At 38.3% G+C, this 26,467-nt stretch overlaps 1 protein-coding gene across 1 annotated transcript in view; it reads right to left on the bottom strand.

Moving 5' to 3' along the window:
- Window positions 1-26,467, bottom strand: part of LOC124612847 (trypsin-7-like) — a 96,758-nt gene that overhangs the window by 60,148 nt on the left and 10,143 nt on the right. Inside the window, exon 3 of the mRNA XM_047141275.1 lies at window positions 13,227-13,368. Coding sequence (XP_046997231.1) covers window positions 13,227-13,368 — 142 coding nt within the window. The remainder of the gene's footprint in view (window positions 1-13,226; window positions 13,369-26,467) is intronic.

Below are 26,467 nucleotides of genomic sequence, written 5' to 3'. Positions count from 1 at the left end.
AGAGTAGTGTTAATTTTTAGTCTTTTCAAAAGGTGTTACTGGGGCAGAAGTGTACTAGACTGTCAACATAAATAAAAAAACCTATTGCAGGTCCAATATGCTGGTCATCTATGTATAGAAAAGACTTTGCAAGTAAATAATGAGGATGGTGTGAGAAAATGTTATTTATTGCAAACAAAAATAGTAGTAACTTTTATCCTCTTCAGAATATTTTCCTTCTCCATCTATGTGTCACTTTGTACATGCCTTAAATTGTTCAAATCAATGCTGTAGCTCATCTTGTTCAACAACCCTGCCATTTCTTTTTCTTTTAGTGTTCCATACACTGAAAATTGAATTCATCTGTCGCTTTTGATTGTGGAGGCAAAGATCACATGGAGCAAGAGCTGGTGAATGTGGAAGACACTGAAGCACAAGAATGTGCTTGTCTGCTAAAAGCTGTTTAACAGATATGGCTGTATGAGTTGGTCCAGAGCCCTTGAGTTTTGCTTGCACAAATCTGATCTTATCTTCCTTAAAGTATCTTTCCTCCAACTTGATTAGAAGTTATGATTAACAGCTTGCCCTCATCCAATCCATTCAGTCATGATAACACTCTTAATATGGATGGAGATCAGCATTACCTTCATCTTTGACTTGCTCATTCTCTCTTTTTTCATTCATGGTGAGGGTCTTGCAGTGTAACAGCTGACACTTTGTTCCCAGATCATGAAGAGAAATTCATATTTATTCACCTGGGATGACATTCATGAGCAAGCCCAGATATTGGGTGAATTGTTCCAAGATGACAGAGCAGATTTTCCTCTGATCTCTTTTTTTTAAATTTATTCCTGAGTGAATTTTTTTGAGACTATTATTGTACAAACTTCTACTGTGTTTAATTCATCATGCAAAATTTGTCCTCATGTATCTTTGTTCATATTTACCATACTGGTGATCATCCAGACGTTCAGGCATTGGTCTTTCTTCACAATTTCATTAACTTTCTAAATATCTCCTTCATTTCTCGCAAGCAGAGACCAACCCAGACATTCATCTTATTGAGCCTCTTTACGAGCTTCAAAAAACTAAAATTTTGCCATTGAAAATCTCAAGCATGTGAAATAGCATTAGCACCAAAAACGTGTCCTTCAAAATTTGGATGGTGTTTTCTAATTTCACAAGTAATTTGAGGTTGGTGCATTACTCGAACCTTAAGTCAACCCTGATGGCAAGTAAGCTTGATCAGGAGGTATTCATATATGATATTGTATACATTGAAATTCCTTGCAATCACAGCACATGGGAATGTACTGCAGGGTTTAAAGCTGTATATTTAAGTACTGATTTATTATTGGCATAATGTGCACTTCACGCATGGGGGTTACTTTCATAGTCTCAGATGTTATTGAATTTAGCATATGTTAAAATTCAGGAGTAAGTAAGAAACACATATTTTTTGTTTTCTCACAAAAAATTCCCGCCCCAAGATACAGGCCTCCAAAGATGACACTGCGAACACCAGTTTGAAGATTCAAATTTCAGAAATTTTTTTAAAATATCAGTCAAAGTTCCTTTACTGTCGCCTTTTGAGTTTTTTAATAATTTACAGATTTTTTTTTTCCTTCAAAAATACCAGTCCAGAAAAGATAGATTTTTTTCTGTCAGTTAGTACCATGTAGTGCTATATTCTCTGTAAAGGAGAGCTTCCACTTTTAAGTTGAACAGATTTTATTTTAAAAAATCTTTTTTTAACTCTCAAAGGTAATGTATATCTTCACTGAAGTTGTTTCTTACTAATTTCTTTGTTACAATGTTTATTTCTATTGTCTTTGTTGCAGTTATTTTTTATCACTTTTTTTGTTCAGTTATTTCTTTTCACTTTCATAGTTGCAGATATTTCTTACACTTTGCTGTAGATTCTTGTCTGTTCCTTTGTCATGGTTGTTCATTGCAGGTTTTTGTATTGTAGTTGTTTAGTGCTAATTTGTTTACTGAAGAGGCTTCTGAGAAATCTGAGACCATCCAGCGAGTTCTGTGGTTTTGCGAGGAATTTGCCAGTTGACACAGATTCAGTGTCTTTTGTGAAAAGAACTGTTTGAAATGTCTTCTGACTGGGGTCACAGGAGAGTGAAGTGTACTGACTATTTGCATATCCATAAAAGAGTGATATAGAACAAATAAACAAAAAAACAGACTTTGTTCAGGTTGGAAATAAGTGTTGTCATTTGAAGACTGTTTCAAAATGGAGATGTTTCTAGTGACGACTTTTTGTGTTCTAAATGTTTTGACAGAATAACAACAATGATAGTATATTAACAATGTGAAGCCTCCCATGGTGCAAATGATGCAGATTTTGCATCAATAGAGGAAGAATTAAATACCGTGAATCAGTCAACTACTGACTTAGTCCTGTAAAGAAACTGTGGTCAGTGAAGTTGAGTCATAAGCTCTATGCATCAAGAAAGCTCAAAGAAATTACTATTTTTTTAAGCTACGGATGAATACACTACAGCAAAACTGACCACACTCTTCAAAGTGGAAATTCCATCATCAGAAGAAAATGAACCAAAGCACTCTTGCACCTTTTGCCCTCTTGCCAGGAATTTTTTCACAAATATCAATTCAGCTGTTGAATACCGTGCATCCTACAGTGAAAAGGTGCAAGTTTTAACTACTATTCCAGAGACATTTTCAAAGAAAACATTTTTGAACCACATTTCATCAGTATCAAAGTACACGACAGACAAATCAAGAGATGTGAGGTCTGTAAAAGGAGTGTTTGGAAGACCAGATGCCTATTATGGCCATCCTGTAGAAGCAGCTCAAGTTCAATTAGTGAAGTCATTTTATCTGGAAGATAAATGGGACTGTTCTCACCAGAGTGCCGACAAAGAAGACACTCTAACTGTAACAGATGAAGGTCAAAAAGTTATGAAAGTGAAGAGGTACATGACTCGGGGTATTAAAGAAACTTTCCGAATTTGTAAGAGCAACTGTACAACTTCTTATATTGGAAGGTCACAATTTTATGCACTACAACCTAAGTGCGTAGTTCAAAACCCAGCTAGAGACATCTGTTTATGTGTGTACTGCACAAATTATGAAATTTGTGTGGTAACTTTGAAGAACTTACTGGTGCATATGACACCTTTGTTGTGCATGTGAAGTCATTAGTAGTCTGTGACATAAAGCGAGAGACTTGTTTGTTTCAAGAATGTGGTGACTGCCCTGGAAAGGGAGGACTGTTTTTACAGACACTTGGCCTGGAAGGTGTATCAGATAACTGCAGAAATTACATATGCGACATGGGAGGAAAATAAACTAATTAAGAAAATCATTGCTTTTGACAGTTTCGTTGATGAACTTGGTAAATGTTCAGTGAAAGCAGTAACATACCCGCATATGAAGAAATTGCAACAACAACACAGTGCAGAAGTAAAAGGGTGTGTACAGACTGAAGGTTCAAATGGTTCTGAGCAGTATGGGACTTAACATCTTAGGTCATCAGTCCCCTAGAACTTAGAACTACTTAAACCTAACTAACCTAAGGACATCACACACATCCATGCCCGAGGCAGGATTCGAACCTGCAACCATAGCAGTCCCGCGGTTCCGGACCGCAGCGCCTAGAACCGCACGGCCACTGCGGCCGGCCGGGTTGAAGGACTATGTTTAGTGCTACACTGTGATTTTGCTGAGAACTGGTCTGTAATTCTCCCACAAGAAGTACAAGGGTATCATTGAAGTAATGAACAGGTTTCAATTTTTTCAGGAGTGACATATTTGCAAAGCAAGATCATAAGTGTTGTAGTTATAAGTGATGACACAGGATGTGGGTTTTAAGGGAGAGGGTAAGGAGTCATTCCAATCCCAGGAGCGGAAAGACTTACCTTAGGAATTGGAATGACTCCTTACCCTCTTCCTTAAAACCCACATCCTTTCTTCTTTCCCTCTCCTTCCCTCTTTCCTGATGAAGCAGCCGTTGGTTGCGAAAGCTTGAATTTTGTGTGTGTGTTTGTGTTTGTTAGTGTCTCTATCGACATACCAACGCTTTCATTTGGTAGGTTACATCATCTTTGTTTTTAGATATATTTTTCTCACGTGGAATGTTTTCCTCTATTTTATATACATATATATTGTACTAATCAACAGAAAAAAATCTAAATTTTATTGCTTGGCATTTTTGGAAAAAAAAGTAAACTTCATAAATTATAAAAAAGTTCAGTATGATGTAGTAAAAGAACTTTGACAGATAAGTGCAAATGGAGGATTTCTTTGTAATCATAAAGCAATTATCTTCCAAATAAAAAAAAACCAACAAAATATCAAGAACTGTTCCAGAGATACAACATTTTAAATTTTTTTCCAAAATTTTCTTTTTCAAAATGGTATGAACAGTGTCGTCCTTGGAGGGCTGTATCTCAGAGCAGAAACTTTCTTGGAGAAAACAAAAAAAATATTTGTTCCTTACTTAGTCCTTTATTTTAACATATGCAAAATTCAGTAACATCCAAGACTATGAAGGTAAGATTTTTTCCTAGCCTGCCTGGATAGATATGGACTATATATATTAGATATTCTGTACATCAACAAGTTAGCAGCCTGCTTATCCCCTTTAGGGCTTTAATTGAAAGGAAAATGATGCACGTTCATGCTTGATGATAACCACTTTGCTAACAATGGGAAGTGCATGTAAGTGGCACAATAAAATGTGTCTGGCGGTTCCGTCATTTGGTTTCGTCACATTTTGGTTTTATCTGTAACATGTCATGTTGACTTATCTGTTTTTTCATTTCTGCAAGTGCCAGTGACCTAGTGGTTGTAGTGTCAAAATTGCATGGTGAAGTTAAACGTTGCAGTTTCCGTTGGTAGCACTAAGTGCCGATTATGTCAGCACTTCCCCTCACATGTCTCCGACCACTGCAGAGACCAGTCGTCTCATTTAGATTTTTGTTCATGATTTTTAGCTGTTGTTTTTGAAGGATGCAGATGTGAAGAAAATAGCACACTAGTTGCATTAAATTTATTTATTTATTTTTAATGCAGCTGGTGTGCTATTTCTTCACATGAGAAATCTTGTTATTCCATTCACACCACCACACCCCAGTGCAGTCGAAGTTCTTCTTTTTACCACATCTACTTGCTTCACACAGTCAAAGAGAGAGACTGGATGAGATGAAAGCTCAAAAAGTAATAAGACTCCTTCACACAGTGAATGTAAAACAGTTTCAAATATTTACTGAAAATTTCGAAAAAAATGTAATATAAAATAAAAATATCGGCACTTGATATTACCATTTTGAGATCACTATACCAGTGAAAAAATGTCACCAATATACGCTATGTGATCAGAAGTATCCGGACACCTGACTGAAAATGACTTACAATATCATGGCGCCCTCCACCAGTAATGCTGGAATTCAATATGGTGTTGCCCCACTCTTAGCCTTGATGAAAACTTCCACTGTCGCAGTCATACGTTCAATCAGGTGCTGGAAGGTTTCTTGGGGAATGGCAGCCCTTTCTTCACAGAGTGCTGCATTGTATCAATGTCAGTCGGTGAGGCCTAGCACGAAGTCAGCATTCTGAAACATCCCAAAGATGTTCTGTGGTATTCAGGTCAGCTCCTGGTGCAGGCCAATCCATTACAGGGATGTTATTTTCGTGTAACCACTCCACCACAGGCCATGCATTTTGAACAGGTGCTTATCATGCTGAAAGATGCAGTTGCCATCCCCAAATTGCTCTTCAACAGTGGGAAGCAAGAAGGTGCTTAAAACATCAATGTAGGCCTGCACTGTGATAGAGCCACGCAAAACGTGACCACACCATAGCACCACCACTTCCAAATTTTGCTGTTGGCAGCACATATGCTGGCAGATGATGTTCACTGGGCATTCGCCATACCCACACCCTGCCATCGAATCGCCATGTTATGTACCATGATTCGTCACTCCACACAACATATTTCCATTGTTCAGTCATCCAATGTTCATGCTCCTTACACTAAGTGAGGCATCGTTTGGCATTTACCGGTGTGATGTGTGGGTTATGAGCTACCGCTCAACCATGAAACCTAGGTTTTCTCACCTCGTGCCTAACTGTCATAGGTTAGGAGTGTGGAAATCTCACTTACAGACGTATGACACAAGCGACACCCAATCACATGACCGTGTTCGAAGTCCATGAGTTCTATGGAGCACCCCATTCTGCTCTCTCACGATGTCTAATGATTTCTGAGGTAGCTGATATGAAGTACCTGGTAGTAGGTGGCAGCACAATGCACCTAATATGAAAAACATATGTTTTTGGGGGTGTCCGGATACTTTTGATCACATAATGTATACCGAAATCTTTTGAAAAAAGTATTGATATATCGATATTTTATCAACAGCCCTAGTTTCAACCAAACCACTACAATCGTGTTACCATACTATCCAGTCAGTCACCAATATTTCCTGAAAGACTGATGTATGCAGTAGTTACACCCATCTCTAAATTTGGAGATAAGCATCTAACTTCTAATTAGACCTCATTGGCTGAAAGCTTACTTGTGACAGTCTTTTCATTGTGCCTATGTGCCACTCAGCATCTCTGCTATATGGTGAGTGGCAACTTTCCTTTTCATGATATTGTTATGTTACATCCTGTCCATCCTGGATTTTCCATTGTTAAATTCATAATATGAATGTACATATACACATTTTATCAATGCATTACATAAGGCAGAAGAGCCTGCTTCAAACAAGAGAAATGAACCATACGGCTCCTCAATAATACACATTTCTTTTGTATTTCATGGAGGAAATTACAAACTACAGTAGTATTGTATTGCTTACAAGCATAATCCATCCCCTTTGTCTACTTTGTAATTCAGCAACCTGCTTATTTATTTGTAATAATTTTATATTGCATGAGCTCTTTAACCAAGTAAAAGCTATTTGTTCATAAATATTCTATAACACTTTTTTAAATTTATGGAGTTCCTTTATGTTCTTGATCTGTTTTGGCAGTTTATTATTATATCTCTTGACTCCTTGGTAAAACATAGTGGTTTTGGTCTTTGCTCTATCAATTCTGTCCAGGTACAAGCAATTACTGTATCTGGTTTGATGATCAGGTACAGAGCTGTTTGCTGCATATTGCTCAATGTGGTTTTTATATAAAAACTGCAGTTTGGAATATATATTAACTTGTAACTGTCACAATGTCCCATTTTTTTGAATAGCTCAATTCAGTGTGCACTTTTGTGACTCTTTCTCATTATTCTGATAGCTTATTTTTGCAGTTTGAAGTTTTGTGACTCTTTCTCATTATTCTGATAGCTTATTTTTGCAGTTTGAAGACACTTCCATGTTCTAGCATTCGCACTCCACAATATTATGCCTTAACTGGGGATAGAATGTATAGTATTTATATTATGATAGAACACAGAGTATGTTACTTTCAGACATGAGCTATTACACACTGTGGTTAGTATTCATAAAGCACAACATGCTGTTCTAATTCTTTTCCAAGCACCCTGATATGTTCATATAATTTTAATTGTTTGATCAACATATGTGCTTAAAGCTTTTTTGCCAGCTACTCATTCCGTAGTTTCATTATGTATTTTAAGTGTTACTGTATTACGTTTCTCATTTATGGAGAAGTTCATGTTATTTGTCTTTTTTGCATTATGAGTCACTTTATTGTTATTTGACCAGTTGTGGACTGCCATAAGTGTCTTTTCAGATTTTATTTCTAAAATTTCTGGTGTCCTGTCTGTAATTATTATGTTCCTGTCATCAGCAAATAACACAGTTTCTCCTTGTATGACCCACAGTGGGAAGTCATTAACATAAACAAGAGACAATATTAGACCTAACACATTGCCTTGAGGATCTCCAATATTCAGATATTCTGGGTTTGAGACATGTTTCACCATACAGTTAGACCTACCTGAAATTTGAAATCTCTCTACCCTGTGCACTCAGTCTGCTGGTAAGACCTAAACTATTTATTTACCACCCCCCTTATTCCCAGTGCTTCAAGTTTACCAAAAAGAGTTTCATGATCAACTATACAGAGGTGTAGGAAAATGTCTGTTACCTGTTCTACTTTATTTAGGGCTTCTGAACCTTCTTTCTGTAAATTTTGCTATAGAAGCTTCTGTTCCCTTTCCAGACCGGAAGTCAAATTGTTCTTTGTACAGTAGTCTGTATTTCTGTAAAGAATCCTTACATCTGTTATTCATTATAGTTTCTGTAACTTCTGGAAAGGAAGACAGTAATAGAACTGGTCTGTAACTCTCTATATTTTCTGTACCACCATTTTTATGTATGAGAAGTAGTTTTGCCCACTTTAGGTAATCAGGGAAGCAACCTAATGAGAATGAATCATTTATGTTGTCTGTTAGGGGTATTTTTATGCTGCTAATGTAGTCTCTTTGTACACACATTGGAACTTCATCTAGACCTGTTGATATTTTGCTCTTAATTGTATGTACAATCCTACTGATTTCCTCCCCAGTGATGAGTAGCAGCAGGAGCGTTCTGTAAGGTACATAGTTATTTGCATTATTAATTCTTTCTTTCCTTTCTCAGACATTATGTCTGGTTAAAAATGGAAAGTGACGCAGACCTTGATCAAGTGTGACTTCCTTTTAACTGTACGGTATATGTTACATTGTATTTAGGAACTTTCGGGTAATTGAACATGTATCAATAATTACAGATTTCTGTAGTTGTATATATACGTTTGGATGTAGCTGTATTGTGTTGATGTACTGGTGGATATTATTATTATTATTATTAGTATTATTATTATTAGCAGTTTGTTTGATATATTACTGAAGCTGTGGCTTACAAAGTTTGCCCAGTCCTTAGGGTTGTCTATAAACCATCTTTATTTGTAATTTTTATGTTAATCTGCTTTGGCTTTGTGTTCAGAATATCTTGTTTTACTATACTATGGTTGTGCTTTTTTTGTTTGAGTTGTGTTTGGTCTTATGATTTTGGATTCTTTTTGCTTCCTGCAGCAGGTTTCTACACATCCTTTCGTGTCTGAGATAGAGCTGTAAGAAGGCTGGGTAACTCTTATTTTCTTTAATGGAACTACTGTATTTCAGAGTTTCAGAGGATTTTCTGATACCATTTGTTACCCAGTTCTTTTTAGTAGATTTCTCAACGGAATATACTATCTTCAGAACTGCTTCCTCAAATTTTGATCTGAGTTAGTTAAATTTTCCATTCTTGTGTGTTCCTGAAAATAGCTCTTGCGGCCATGTCTGGCAGGTCACCTGCATTGCAAATTTGCATTTTTTTTATTTTTTAGTTTATTTTGAGAATACCCTTCTGTAGCTAAGCACTTTTGGTTGTTTCTTTGTAGGTATTTTGAATTCTGCAAGTTGACCAAAATTGTGTGATACCCCATGGTTTTAGTGAGATACCCCATGGTTTTTGACAGCTACCTTACAATATTTATGGATGATATCTGCAAGAACATGGTCAGTAATTGGGGATGAGTGACTCGGGTTATTCTTCTGGCATTTGTTACACATTATAGTATTCCATAACAGTTCAAGATATTTAAGAATCGGCTGCTGAGTTCACCCACTTCCATCATTTTGATATTTAAATCTTCACATATAACAAGATATCCTGTAGGTTTACATATCTTGTCCAGCGCTCAGATTCATTTAGTGAAAAAGGTTTAGACATTACCATTAGGTGACCTATATAAGCAGCGTATAAACAGTTTTTTAAGTGTATTTTGTTCTATTAACTTTGCTACTCAGAGTTCAAAATGTTTTTCTTCAAAGAAATCATATCACTTCCAACTATGAATTGGAGTGCTCTTTTGACATAAATACATGAGCCTCCACCACCATTTAATGTTATTCTATAGTTTCAAGCTAATTAATAATAAGGTAACACTATGTATTTAATTTAAATTCCTTTACACTAGTGTTCAGTAATGAAGACAACCAAACTGTCTATGGCTTCCAGTTCAATTTCTAGTTGTTGCACTTTGTTTCTTGTTGACTGAACACTGGTGAAATACTGTTAAATAATTAAAATGACTTACCATGTACTTCTTCTTTCTTCCTTCTATTATAAAATCCTGTAGATGGGAAGGAGGCACTGCCCTCTTTTTACTCTTCTACAGTTGCTGCAATGGCTGCTGTTAATTCCTACCCTACTTGTTGTAATGATTCTCCTCCCATTTTCTTCTCCTGTTTTCCACTTTGTAGTATCCTGAATCTTCTGTTGCTACTGATTTTACATTCCTTGTTACTGCTGCTGTTGTAGCTGTTGATGCTGCCACTGATTCCTCTTCTACCAAAGTGATTAAAGTTTTTCATTTGCAACGGTTGCTTCTGTGACATCTTCATGTATAAGGGCAGGCTTGCCTTCAATATCCAGTTGGTGGTTACATTCTTGAGTGGAGCCTCTTCTGTCTGAGTATTTTGTTGTCTCCAGTGGTATTGGTCATACATTTCACCATTTATGTAAATATTTTTCATTAACTTGCCAAGTTTTTTACATAAATAGGATTCGCCTTTCTTGTGTAAGTGTATTCCATGTCTCGTGAAGCACATTCTTTCCAAATTAGTTGTATGCATCAGTCTGCAGATTTTTTGGTGAGCCCTGTTGGCTTTCTGGATTTCCTTGTTTACAGAAAACCATTCCATTAGATCACACCTGGGAATAAAGCCTATTACAATGACTTTTTGATCTTTCAGTATGTCTAAGACTCTCTTCAGTGTTTGAGAAGCTTCAATAAGCTTGTTTTTATGTATGTCCATTGCACCACAGAATATTACTATACACTGATTTTGCAGTGCCTTATTGCTGTAGCTACAGTTTTTAAAATTTCTATCAGAAAGGTGCTTTGTTTGATAAAACCGGTGGCTTTGAGTCCTCCTTAATATTGTAGCATTTTGGCTAAGCCTCTTGTTGCTATCTGAATATAAGACAACATCCATTGTTTTATTGTCTATGATGTCTCATCCTAATTTATCTCCATTAACATGAGTTTCTGGAGCAGTTGGGTGCTTGAGATGATTGTTTTCATTGCGACCATACTTTTCGTATCTTTTCACATGTAAAGTTTTTGATTACATCACACACAGATGGAATAAAGCATCCTTTCACACAATCATGACTGGGGAAATTAGGTTTTATATCAGTAATTGTGTTAAAATTTATTATACTAGAAATGTCACTATCGTTGGTTAGACAAATAACTTTGTTTTTGCATGTTAAAGCACTGTCATTTCACGAACTTTTTTTTTTTTCATAGTTTTTTTGTGTTACCAGTACTGCACTGATTACATACTTTAGATTCTGTTTCTCCACAAGTTTCAGATAAATGATGTACCATGTAAATGAACATTTCAGCAAGTTCTGTAATGCTGGCAAGGTCCTGGTGCAGCACATCTATCACGTTGACTTCAAAACGATTCCCACATTTTTGCACTGCTGTCTTGCACCTGGTGCAGTATTGTTCACAATCACATGAAAAGTTTTGTAGTTCCAGATGAGTGAAACAGTATGTCTGATATCATCTGTATGCTGCTGAACATATTGTATTCAAAGGTATAATATCAACACACTAACAACATCCAGTTGACACTGAATAGTCACTTATTATATCTTCATTTCTCTTCGCTACCCTATGTTCAGGTTCTAGTAGTGTGCCGATTTCTTTTTTAATACATCAATTTATGTATGGTATTTATGGAATTTGTTCCAGCAGCTTCTTCTATGACAGTATACAATTTTATGCAGAAACTCCTTTTGCAGTGTAAAAGCATGCACAAGCACATACATAAAGAATATGGGAGGGGGAGGGGGGGATTGAGGTATGGGAGTTTGTCTTTCACAGGTAGATGTGAAAAATAAAATGTGAAAAATCATGAGAATGAGGGAGGAAATAGGATCAATAGAAATAATTATAATTATCAGTGGTAAGAATTTTGGGTATGGGATGTCCCACCAACAATCCACACAGCCATGTAGCTGTGCATTGTGCACAGATGAGATCACTGATACAGTGGGGATCGGAAGTCAGAATATGTGTGGTTTGAAAGGTGATGAAAACACACATGAAGGAAGAGAAAGAATGACACATAAGAGTAACGCTTTTCTCCATCCATACCCTGCTGTGCCTCCCCCTTCACCATCCCACTCCATATTGCTATTCACGTAACAATCACAGTTCGACTGGAGATGTTGGTGGTAGCAGTCATGTGTGCGTGAGATGTGCTTGCTTGTGTGAATGTGTGTGTGTGTGTGTGTGTGTGTGTGTGTTTTCTTTGGTGAAGAAAGATTTGACCAAAGTTGTAATGTGTAACAGTATTTCTGTTGCATCTGTCTGCAACTTGACAGGTCATCTTTACAGTGAGTTGCAATCTATCCTTTCCCTAGTATTGTTGATTTTCCAACTTTGAGTTTCCATTGTAAGATCATATCTCATTAGCCACTCTAACAATTTTATCAAAATATATGGACTCCGTGATATAAATTTTACATAACTCTTAATATTTATATTAGATTTATGACGACATTTCCCATATATAAATTACTGATAGTGTTCTGTGCAAAGCTACATAAGTGCTTTATTTGTAGTATTAGATAAAAACAGCACCTGACTGGTACAAGAGAAGATGCAGTGGCTTATTTTAAAGTACATTTGTTTCTCATTTATAGATGTATATACAGTAATCTGGAAGTAAACACCATAATTATCAGTGTGCTTAAATTATAGGCCATAATTTCTTGTTTACGTACTTTGCAGCAGGAGACAGGAGTGGTTGCTTCTGCCTGTGGATATATAATAAATGTTATTTGTTCCACATCCTTGAAGTCTATCCTTCATCACATCTTGTGCTAGTACTAGTAGCAATATCTCAGCTCATTTAACTAATGGCAGCCTCATCAGTTTGTTTTACATATTGTTGTCTTCATTTACTGGTAGACTGTTCAGTATACTAAAAGTGCAGCCAAATAAATTGCTTCCAGATTCCCACATGTTTCAGTGATATCGTAATTGCCTTTTCTGGCTTGTATCTCTTGCTTCATACCATATTTTTTAACATTCTTCTGTAACCTAACGTTTCAGACAAAACTGCTGCTATCATTTGTTCGCTTTTCCTCTGTGTTACTAGGACAATGCATAAACCACTCTGCATTTCACAATCGTATAACTTGGTTTCAGTTTAAAGTGCAAGAAAATGGAGTGAAAATTATTTATTTTACCTTTAAGACTGCAATGTCATTAACTGAGAGAGTTTTGTTGTAATCTTCATGAACAATAACTTCGGAGACTGGTATAAGGGGTACCGTATCATCATCCAGTCGAATGGACCCAGCAAACACACTCAGCCTTGTTTGGTCTATGCTGAAAATAGATTGAATGATTTTGAAATGTAAGAAATAGGTTTTGTTATATGTCTCCTAAGAGGTGTCAGTTACATTTTCTCATGCATATCTGGAGGGGAGTGTTAGGTGGACCAGTATTAAACAAATACTGTTAAGTGTGGTTCATGTGACACTGGTGTCAGTGGAAATCATTTGCTTGTTTTACAGCTTAATTTTATGTATTCAGTCAATAGAGTATCCACAAATTAATCTGTCACAATATTCAGTCCAAGGATCTGTGTTGAGGGTAGTAACAAATCATTTAGAAAATCAAAATTTGCAGCAATGCTGAAGATGCCTCCTGTATGACAAAATTGTGAGAACTATGCAATATGGCACTGCTATTCTCATTATTCTCAGTCAGTGCTGAAAATTATTATTACTGTACATGTTTTACAATCATGCTCCATAAATATTATTCCATCAAATGTCACAAAATAAAGTTCAAAATATTTTCAGATATAACAGAGAAAAAGTGCATGACATCTCTTTGGAGATACTTGATATGTTGCAAGTACATTTGTGTCAATAAGTGCAGGTGATTATGATTTGCAAAATTAACACCTACATTAGTTGATAGTGAATGAATAATAAATATTATTACCATGGACTGAAGGGTGTTTATCTGCGTCAACAATATGCTTTATCCTATATCAAAGGACAAAGTAGTAGATCTCATGGTCAAACCATTTAGAACTTAGAACATAAACATATTCTTTACAGTACAGATATACAGCCTACAGGCTGCATGCAGCCCAAAGCAAGTATCAGTGTGGCCCAGGAAGTGAGCATTGATTAAATTCCATAAAATTCTATATATGTAAAGTTACGAAGTATTGAACATTTTCAAACTAAAACTTCCACCACACAATGCTGTTTTCTCATTGGTCCACCCCCCCCCCCCCCCCATCTCTCTCTCTCTCTCTCTCTCTCTCTCTCTCTCTCTCTCTCTCTCTCTTCTCTTTTACCCCCCTCCCCCCACACTGCCCCCTCACTATACTCCTGTAACATCCCAAGTCTCTGCAGAAATGCCATTTCATCTCTTTTGACAACATGCATGGCAGTTCACCACAGAAGTACTTTGGCTCTTTTGTATGTGTTGTGTTAATGTAGGCAACACAAAAGAAGAAAAAAACCTTGTGAATTGCCTTGTTAAGCATGTATTTGACATACTTTGGGCACCTTTTCCACTAAGAGTTTCACAGTTTGAAGTTTAATTCAGTTGTCTGGCAGCAACGAACCTACACTGAATTTTCCAATATAATCATCCTGTAGTTTCTTGTACTTGCTTCTGTTGTGTAAAGGAGTCTCCAGAAATTAAGAGAAAATGATAAACAACTTGGGAGCTACATATTTCTCCTACAGAACCTTTATTGGATCATTCCTGTTTACATACAGATACTTACGTCAAATACTTGTGTGAAGTGTGGAAACGTGCAAGAATAAAAATTGTTCAGAGTGATCATTTTCAGAGTATGGTAGGTCATGCACTGCAAAATTTAAATGCATACACGTTCTAAGACAAAAATCTACATGCGCAGTCAAACAAGTGATTAAAATTTCAGAAAAAGTTGAATGATTTATTCATTGACTGGAGTAGAATTGCCTTCAGTGATGAGTCCTGCTTCAAACTGAGCCACAGTGACTAGCAGAGATGTAAGATTTCTTGTCATAGCAGGACCCATATGCTTTTTATCTGTGGCATACGTAAAGCACAGCTGTATGTTGATGATATTCTACACCCTGTTTTGTTGCTCTTTGTCACAACCCCTCCTGGTCTTACAGTTCAGCAAAATAATGCCTACATGATTATTGCCTTACCTTGGCCAGAAAGAATGCCAGGGCTCTCCCCAATTGAGGACATTTGGAGCATTATTGGCAGGGTCACAACCAGCTCAGTATTTTGATGGTATAATGTTCTAAGTTGGGAAGGAAAACATAGGTACAAAGAAGGTAGCTGCGAAGAAACCATGGGTAACAGAAGAAATACTTCAGTTGATTGATGAAAGGAGGAAGTACAAACATGTTCCGGGAAAATCAGGAATACAGAAATACAAGTCACTGAGGAATGAAATAAATAGGAAGTGCAGGGAAGCTAAGACGAAATGGCTGCAGGAAAAAAAGATATGATTGTCGGAAGGACAGATTCAGCATACAGGAAAGTCAAAACAACCTTTGGTGACATTAAAAGCAACGGTGGTAACATTAAGAGTGCAACGGGAATTCCACTATTAAATGAAGAGGAGAGAGCATATAGGTGGAAAGAATACATTGAAAGCCTCTATGAGGGTGAAGATTTGTCTGATGTGATAGAAGAAGAAACAGGAGTCGATTTAGAAGAGATAGGGGATCCAGTATTAGAATCGGAATTTAAAAGAGCTTTGGAGGACTTACGGTCAAATAAGGCAGAAGGGATAGATAACATTCCACCAGAATTTCTAAAATAATTGGGGGAAGTGGCAACAAAACGACTATTCACATTGGTATGTAGAATATATTAGTCTGGCGACATACCTTCTGACTTTCGGAAAAGCATCATCCACACAATTCCGAAGACGGCAAGAGCTGACAAGTACGAGAATTATCGCACAATCAGCTTAACAGCTCATGCATCGAAGCTGCTTACAAGAATAATATACAGAAGAATGGAAAAGAAAATTGAGAATGCGCTAGGTGACGATCAGTTTGGCTTTAGGAAAAGTAAAGGGACGAGAGAGGCAATTCTGACGTTACGGCTAATAATGGAAGCAAGGCTAAAGAAAAATCAAGACACTTTCATAGGATTTGTCGACCTGGAAAAAGCGTTCAACAATATAAAATGGTGCAAGCTGTTTGAGATTCTGAAAAAAGTAGGGGTAAGCTATAGGGAGAGACGGGTCATATACAATATGTACAACAACCAAGAGGGAATAATAAGAGTGGATGACCAAGAACGAAGTGCTCGTATTAAGAAGGGTGTAAGACAAGGCTGTAGCCTTTCGCCCCTACTCTCCAATCTGTACATCGAAGAAGCAATGGTGGAAACAAAAGAAAAGTTCAGGAGTGGAATTAAAATACAAGGTGAAAGGATATCAATGATACGATTCGCTGATGACATTGCTATCCTGAGTGAAAGTGAAGAAGAATTAAATGATCTGCTGAACGGAATGAACAGTCTAATGAGTACACAGTATGGTTTGAGAGTAAATCGGAGAAAGACGAAGGTAATGAGAAGTAGTAGAAATGAGAACAGTGAGAAACTTAACATCAGGATTGATGGTCAATGAAGTTAAGGAGTTCTGCTACCTAGGCAGTAAAATAACCAATGATGGACGGAGCAAGGAGGACATCAAAAGCAGACTCGCTATGGCAAAAAAGACATTTCTGGCCAAGAGAAGTCTACTAATATCAAATACCGGCCTTAATTTGAGGAAGAAATTTCTGAGGATGTACGTCTGGAGTACAGCATTGTATGGTAGTGAAACATGGACTGTGGGAAAACCGGAACAGAAGAGAATCGAAGCATTTGAGATGTGGTGCTATAGACGAATGTTGAAAATTAGGTGGACTGATAAGGTAAGGAATGAGGAGGTTCTACGCAGAATCGGAGAGGAAAAGAATATGTGGAAAACACTGATAAGGAGAAGGGACAGGATGATAGGACATCTGCTAAGACATGAGGGAATGACTTCCATGGTACTAGAGGGAGCTGTAGAGGGCAAAAACTGTAGAGGAAGACAGAGATTGGAATACGTCAAGCAAATAATTGAGGACGTAGGTTTCAAGTGCTACTCTGAGATGAAGAGGTTGGCACAGGAAAGGAATTCATGGCGGGCCGCATCAAACCAGTCAGTAGACTGTTCTATTTGAACAGAATTTGGCACAATATTGCACAGCAACACATAATATCCCTATTGTAATGGTTCTAAATGTCAGGTGTTATTCTTTCTTCCGTCAGCTGTAACAGTAAGTAACAATGTTTTTGAACCCATAAACATAAGCAGTAACCAAAATTTATAAGCTTTGTTTAGTTTAATGATCAGATGTAGGCCTATGTATACTTGATACTAGCAAATTTCTGAAGTCATGATGAAGACCACCGCAGATAGCCATTGCTTATTCGTGATGATACTGTAAATGATTTATAATAGCAAACCCAGAGAGCTGCTATTTTACAATTACACAACTCAGAAGCCACCAGTCGTAGCCTGCAAGTATTCCAATGCAGGAAATTGCAACAGGCTGCTCCTGAGTAAGAGGCATGGGGTACTCATTGTACATATTGTGCTGATCGAAGACAACATTACTCACTACCCACACACAGCTCAGTACCCAACACATTTTGTTTGGAAGTTTTGTTGTAAGGTGCAGTGCAATCCATTCTGCAACACTAGTTCCCAGGAGTTTTCATCTTTTCTTTCAATTGAAAACATTTCTTTCTATTTAATATTTTCACAGTGAGGGTGATGTGCAAATTGGTGTTGATCAAGGGGCCTGGGAGTCATAAGTGATGGCACTCCTAAAAAATGAAAAAAAAAAAAAAAAAAAAAAAATACATGTATCACTTTCCAAATTTAACGACTAATGTAAGGGAAATGAAGTAGGGTGAGAACTAGGCATCCTGAAAATAGCAAGGAATTCTAGAAATTAAAAGCTACCTTCATTTAATGTAGGATACAGTTCAATAACTTCTGTGAGGGGCTGTACACTTGGATTTACTATCATCCTGACCATCTTCAGAGAATATACAACTAGACAGGGTAACCATATTTTGTATTAACAACTAATGTCATGAATCATGAGTTTACAGGTAGAACTAGCAAACCACAGGAAGCTGATAAAGGAAGACAGAAGGAGAAAGACTTTTCACTAAGAAAAACAGGATAACAGTACCACTGATTTCCCTAACATAACAACTGAAAGAAATGGCATTCCCTGTATTAACACACATGCATAGCCAGAGATTGCAGACTTTTGTTCACATTAGTAATACTTAATGAAATACCAATAATGGTTAGCACAGAATTTGACTTCATATTGTGTAAATTATGATGGTGTCAAAAGTTGTGAGATTTTTCTACTATTGCACTTCTTAAATTTGTTGCATCACTTCTCAAGTTTTTGAATGCATGCTTTTTAAATGCTATATTTCTCGAAGTAAAATTTCTTGAGTTTATGCTCAAGTAATTTATACTGATGTAAACAAATAATGATCATTGTTATTGTTATCATTTTTATCAATGTCATCATCAAAATAGTCCCATACCGAGGGGAGAGTACGGGAATTGGTATTGTTATCATTTTTATCAATGCCATCATCAAAATAGTCCCATACTGAGGGGAGAGTATGGGAATTGTTATTGTTATCATTTTTATCAATGCCATCATCAAAATAGTCCCATACCGAGGGGAGAGTATGGGAACAGGTGCAGGAACCGTGCATCTTCGTTCTAGAAGGTCCTAGTAGAGATGGTTTGCCATTGCCTTTCTCTGACATGTTATGAAGTGTCAAATGCATATCTCTGTCAGGTGGATGACTATGGCAAGTGCTTGTATAATGTTGTGTTGGGTTTATACTGTTATGGATAAAGGAAAGGAAGACGGTCAACTCCAGCCCTGGCATACAGCCTCCAACTCTCAAATAGCACAATGGGGCTGCTGAGCCGAACTTTCCTATTGTGTTTCAAATGAAAACACACATATTGTGAATGGGTCAGTTAGAACCACTATTAAAACAAGTTTTATTCTTAGGCGGTACTTCAAAATATGTTTTGTATGTGGTTCTTTTATGTAGCAATACAGACATTGGAACTTACTAACATATACTGAAAATAATTATTACAAAGTAAAAAATTATTTACAAAATTTTAGTTAAAAAATGAATTATTCTTACAAAGTACTTCAAAATACTTTTTTTGAAGGAGAAAACACATTAGAGCTTAAATTTCAGCATCTATTTCAGACAATTATTATAAAATTTAAATTAAATTACAAAATTGGACTTTGAGGAACTATACTGAACTCAGTTTGTATTCTTATCACATTAACTTATGCAATTCTTGAAGTAAATGTTTGTATGCTCTTCGCAGAGGAATGATTGACATCTACTACACTTTTTATTTATCTTTCAGTCTTTCTTCAGTCCTAACTCATTGCACTAGCCCTCTTCTGTTCTTTTGCTCCTGAATTCCTTCCTGCAATATTCTGTAGACTAACTTTGATCATCTTAGAAAGATTTTTGGTAATTCTATCCTCTTGTATTGGTTGTGTTAGCTCATATCCAAGTTCTCTTAGAAATAGCCTCCTTCTGTACAAGTTATTTTGATTGTACTCTGGATTGATTTGCACATACAACACTCAGGCTTTTATTACAGCAATATCCAGCACATTATAGAACAAACAGGCCATCATTTGACACGCCTTTTTGCAGGAATAAGTGTTGGTGGGTTTATCTGTTGTGTCAATTCCTTTTTATTTTGTTGTAATGTAGTACAAGGTGGGGCAGAATGGGCTCTGTGATTTGACAGGTGAATTGTAAAAAAACCAACAAGGATAATAAAAAAATGTTTTTATTTCTGAAAACTACATTCAATGCCATTTTATTTTCATTGGGTTTTGAAAATTACATCATCCACATGACAACTTTACAACCTTAGTGAATGATGCCCACATTGAATTATTCAAAAAAGTTTTCAAAAACTCTTCTCAGTACATCGTGTGTTATTCCAGCAATGACATCTGCAATTTCCCTCTTAAGAGCTTCCAAGGTTCTTGACTGAACTTTCAAAACCTCTTGTTTTGAGGTATCCCCAAAGAAGAAAAGGGGGGGGGGGGGAATCCACCACAGGGACTCAAATGGGGAGCGAGGAGGTCCACAATTTGGCATGAACAACAGGCAGCATGAGCTGTGGCACCATCCTGTTGAAACCAAAGGGCTTCTGTGTCGTATTCCACATCATACTCCTCAAGTTTGGGGTGTAAAAAGTTTCTCCACCATCTCACAATAGCACACAGAGTTCACAGTAACAGGTGCACCTCAAGATTCAAAAACGTAAGGGCAAACAATGCCTATGAAGGACACAGCACACCAAACTCATTTTGGGGCTGTGCAGTGGTCTTTGGTGAGTTTCACGAGGGTTTTCAGTCACCCAGTAACGAATATTTTGCTTATTTTTGGAGCCATATAGATGAAAAGTGCTTCATCACTAGACCACAAAATAGTGTCGGGTTGCACAGGGGCTGAGATTGCATTGCAAGCATCTGTACGTTTCACCCAGTCTTATGGACTAACTTCTTGAACAGCAATCAACTTGGAGGAGGTCAGAGTGTAAAATACACCTTACCATTCTAGACGTTATTCCAAGAGCAGCAGCATGTTCCCGCACGAGTGTGATGGAGACTGTTCAAAGGATGCTCTCACAGTCACAATGTTTTCAGGTGTCCTCAGACTTTTAGGTTGACCAAATGGTTTTCTAGGTAGTGCATCCTGTCACTGTAACTCTAGTAATCCATTTCCTAATACTTTTAGCATCAGGAATCCTGTCATGACAGTTCAAACCAAATTGCTATGAAAAGCTCTCTATGTCACCACCACACTATCATTGTTTTTAAAGGACGTTTCTACGACAATGCCTTGATGCTCACCAGACCACAGCATGGTGACTACTGAAAATAGTATTGTTTCCCTCACCTAACACCATTACTCCCACTCGGCTACTGCATCAGCGTTCTCTTCCATGATTGTATGAAACTAGGGAGTCCATTCTGCCCCACCTTGTGCTTATTATGCTCTTCTGAAAACAGGCTACAGTTATGGTGCATTATAGAGTAATATAACTGCCCCCACCCACACTTACAAAACCAACACATTATGTCCCTCTGGAACACAAAGGTGGTTGAAAGTACTGGTCTGCTACTGTTTGGTTGCATTGCCTTTGGAATTTCAGCTTTGTTCTTTCCAAGAGTTCCCACAAATGTTAGAATTTTCTTGAGAAGTTCTTCAGCTAGGGTGTAGTCCATAAAGAAATTATCAGTGGTAAAGTTCCACTTAGTTTTCTCAATACATTCAAGCCTCAGAATAACATTTCTGCTTTGATTTATTTCTCATGGTCACTGTTCCAGTTCTCCTGTATACACTTCTGCTGCACGAACATATGCTGTTTTTATGTCAGACAACAACCCTAATTTTATTCCGTCTTTCCAATTTGGGTTGTGGAGGTATATACCACCAGAAGAGACACCTTCCTCCGAGTGGAACCAGTTGCTCATCCACTGTGAGATCTTCGTAAGGAACAAACATTTTAGGCAACTATTCCAGAAACATTTCAAAGAGAACCCTGATAGCAGCCAGTTTATAATGACATTGCCTAGCTGGTTGATCTTCTTTGTAGTCAAATCTGGAAAATCTGCTGATCATATGGAAATGCTGAAGTGACATCATTGCATGAAAAACTGGCCAATCATTCATGTTGTCCCATAGGTCTTCTGAGATTCTTCAGCAGATCTGTACACATCAGTTAATATGAGAAGTCCCAAATGAACCTTCAGTTCCTGACTTGTAATAGGACGTCTTTGAATTTTGATATACATGTTAGTTCTCTGTTGGTTTCATTCAAAATCACTATCAACATCCCTTCAATTATGAACAGTGAAAATGACAATACTTTCGTTTTGTCAACCTGTTGAAGAGGAAACCATGTATGTCCTGGAGCAGGATGGAGAATGTTTGTAGCCCTAAAAGAAAACTGTGAAATAAAGTAAACTGAACTAAACTAGAATTAAATACAATGCAGTAAAATAAATTACAAAGAAATACAATAAAACCTAAAACTGACAATAAGTAAAAAGTAAAGATATACTGCACACAAGCCTGAAGGAGTGATGGATGCTAGAGGTTTTTTTCTGTAGACAATTGGCACAATGAGGAGGTAGAGGGTTCTGAGAAAGTCTGTCCCAGCACTGCACTCCCCACCACCACAATGGTGACAACCCAGCTCACTTGTCACTAGACTGTGACATGGTGTAATAATAATAACAGTATACCCATAAAATACAGTTACATGTAATGTATTTGTTATGCTCACCTTGCTCGTGACTGCTGGAGGAACTGTAGACAACTCTGTACCATTATGTGACACACACATACTCCCAGATTCAACCAAACAGCCCTCGTCAAATATCACTTTGCCACGAAGAAAAATGATCCTAATCCTACTCCTAATGATCCAACTCCCCAAGACACTATCCAAATTGAACCCTGCCTGGAACAGTTCCGTCCTCCGTCACAGTGGGACCCACCTCTTCTTCCTCAAAATCACCCTCTCCAAACTTTCCAGGAATTTCTGACTTCCAGCCTTCCCTCTCAATCCTTCTTAATAAACCTTAATCCTACTCCCAACATCACCACTGCTGAAGACCAGGCTATCCGTGATCTGAAGGCTGACCGATCCATCATCATTCTTCCGGCGGACAAGGGTTCCACGACCGTGGTACTTGATCGTCGGGAGTATGTGGCTGAGGGACTGCGTCAGCTTTCAGACAACACTACATACAAAGTTTGCCAAGCTAATCCCATTCCTGATGTCCAGGCAGAGCTTCAAGGAATCCTCAGAACCTTAGGCCCCCTACAAAACCTTTCACCTGACTCCATCAACCTCCTGACCCCAACGACACCCCGCACCCCTACCTTCTACCTTCTACCTTCTTCGTAAAATTCACAAATCCAGTCATCCCGGCCATCCCATTGTAGCTGATACCAAGCCCCCACAGAACGTATCTCTGCCTACATAGATCAACACGTTCAACCAATTACATGCAGTTTCCCATCCTTCATCAAAGACACCAACCACTTTCTCGAACGCCTGGAATCCTTACCCAGTCTGTTACCCCCGGAAACCATCCTTGTAACCATTGATTCCACTTCCTTATACACAAATATTCCGCACGTCCAGGGCCTCGCTGCGATGGAGCACTTCCTTTCACGCCGATCACTTGCCACCCTACCTAAAACCTCTTTCCTCATTACCTTAGCCAGTTTCATCCTGACCCACAACTTCTTCACTTTCGAAGGCCAGACATACCAACAATTAAAGGGAAGAGCCATGGGTACCAGGATGGCCCCTTCGTACGCCAACCTATGGGTCGCTTAGAGGACGCCTTCTTGGTTACCCAGGCCTGTCAACCCAAAGTTTGGTACAGATTTATTGATGACATCTTCATGATCTGGACTCACAGTGAAGAAGAACTCCATAATTTCCTCTCCAACCTCAACTCCTTTGGTTCCATCAGATTCACCTGGTCCTACTCCAAATCCCATGCCACTTTCCTTGACGTTGACCTCCACCTGTACAATGGCCAGCTTCGCACGTCCGTCCACATCAAACCCACCAACAAGCAACAGTACCTCCATTATGACAGCTGCCACCCACTCCACATCAAACGGTCCCTTCCCTACAGCCTAGGTCTTCGTGGCAAACGAATCTGCTCCAGTCCGGAATCCCTGAATCATTACACCAGCAACCTGAAAACAGCTTTCGCATCCCGCAATTACCCTCCCGACCTGGTACAGAAGCAAATAACCAAAGCCACTTCCTCATCTCCTCAAACCCAAAACATCCCACAGGGGAACCCCAAAAGTGCCCCACTTGTGACAGGATACTTTCCGAGACTGGATCAGACTCTGAATGTGGCTCTCCAGCAGGGATACGACTTCCTCAAATCCTGCCCTGAAATGAGATCCATCCTTCATGAAATCCTCCACACTCCACCAAGAGTGTCTTTGCGCCATCCACCTAAACTTCGTAACCTCTTAGTTCATCCCTATGAAATCCCCAAACCACCTTCCCTACCCTCTGGCTCCTACCCTTGTAGCCGCCCCCGGTGTAAAACCTGTCCCATGCACCCTCCCACCACCACCTACACCAGTCCTGTAACCCGGAAGGTGTACACGATCAAAGGCAGAGTCACATGTGAAAACACCCACGTGATATACCAACTGACCTGCCTACACTGTAAAGTTTTCTATGTGGGAATGACCAGCAACAAACTGTCCATTCGCATGAATGGACACAGGCAGACAGTGTTTGTTGGTAATGAGGATCACCCTGTGGCTAAACATGCCTTGGTGCATGGCCAGCACATCTTGGCACAGTGTTACACCGTCCGGGTTATCTGGATACTTCCCACTAACACCAACCTGTCAGAACTCCGGAGATGGGAACTTGCCCTTCAGTATATCCTCTCTTCTCGTTATTCGCCAGGCCTCAATCTCCGCTAATTTCAATTTGCCGCCGCTCATACCTCACCTGTCTTTCCACAACAAAAAAGGTGTCTGTGTATGTGTGGATGGATATGGGTGTGTGTGCGAGTGTATACCTGTCCTTTTTTCCCCCTAAAGTAAGTCTTTCTGCTCCCGGGATTGGAATGACTCCTTACCCTCTCCCTTAAAACCCACATCCTTTCGTCTTTCCCTCTCCTTCCCTATTTCCTGATGAAGCAACCGTTCATTGCAAAAGCTTGAATTTTGTGTGTATGTTTGTGTTTGTTTGTTTGTGTGTCTATCGGCCTGCCAGCACTTTCCTTTGGTAAGTCGTATCATCTTTGTTTTTAGATATATTTTTCCCACGTGGAATGTTTCCCTCTATATATATATAATGCCAGATCCACGTATGCATAACAAGCCCGGAACTAGGGGGCGGGGACAAACCAGAGTAACTGCCCCGGGTGGCAGTTTCGGGGGGGGGGGGGGGGGGGGGGGTGGCAAATTCATATTTTTCTTCAGAAGCTAGAGAGTATGAATGAAATGTGAAACTATTTCCTAACATCAAACTTTTTGCTTGTAGTAGGCCTAAAAGGCATTTGATATTGGTATTTCGTGCATTCTATTCTGTTGTGTTGTTATAAAAAATACCATTTGTGCCAAAACAGTCCCGTTGATTTGGTGAGTGTAACAATTGCTGCAATATTAGGTCAGCTTATTTCGTTTTATCTAGCAGACAGTGGCAAAATCACATAAACAGATCGAGAAACCACATCAGTCTTGGGTACTACTTGTATTAACAGCTTTTCTAGTATTAGACAACAACATTTTATTTTTTCATGTAGAAAAACGTTGATAAACTTTGATGAGGTAATAGATTCTTTTCCAGAAAGAAAAGTACACCATATAAAGCTGTGATAAGATTAGAGAGAGGAAAAAAAAGCAAGGACTTAAGGATTGAAGAAATGTGTACCGTCTCGCTAGTCTCATGTCTTTACTCGTTTTATGTATCCTATATTTAATTTCATGTCACACAAAACAGCAAGTTATTAGCTAATAGACAGTAAAGACTGCAAATTTTCTGAAGAGTTCTTGTTCTGCCGGTTACAGATAATCCTATCCAGTGTTAATTGCGAGATTTTTTTAAAGAGGTGCAGGATTTCAAACTGGCCGACTGGGAGCAGGAGAGGCACCACAGGACATTTTAATTTTCACTGGCCTGAGTATAGTTTGATGGCACTCATTACAAAATATTACACATATGAATTCCACAGAGTGAATTACAGAGACATGCAATGGAAGAATGCTGTGGCACTGCTCTCCAGGACATAGACCAAACAACATATCTTAAGTTTCCTCAAACATATATGTTTTATCTATCAGACTCTTCAGAGAGATGTGCGCTACAAAATGAAGATATTTTTGAAAAGACGATTTTTTAAATTTTTAGCGTCCTACCTCAAATGCTCGAGGGAGGGGAAGCGCCACTATCAAATATTGTCCCAGTTCGGAAATATCGTAGATCCGGACCTGATGCACAGAGCAGTCTGAGTCCTAGTGGAGAGGTGGTAGTCTCCACGTGACTCGTGTTTACGTTTAAGTGATTTTGCTGTTTCCTCTTCGTTAATTGCTCTCACGTCAAATGGAAACAAAACGGATTTCTTTGGCCGGGAGCTATCAAGCGAATTAAAATATGTTCACATAATTACAGAAGGCTAAAATATGTTATTAGTTTCAGATTTTATTTTGTTCCACCTTTCTGACACAAAGCGTTAATCACCTTGCAGAACAAATGGTTCAAATTGCTCTGAGCACCATGGGACTTAACTTCTGAGGTCATCAG

This window comes from Schistocerca americana, chromosome 4 (genome assembly GCF_021461395.2).
Source record: "Schistocerca americana isolate TAMUIC-IGC-003095 chromosome 4, iqSchAmer2.1, whole genome shotgun sequence".
NCBI lineage: Eukaryota > Metazoa > Arthropoda > Insecta > Orthoptera > Acrididae > Schistocerca > Schistocerca americana.
The sequence above is the reverse complement of the archived record's forward strand: the minus strand, read 5'-3'. Positions and strand labels throughout refer to the sequence as shown.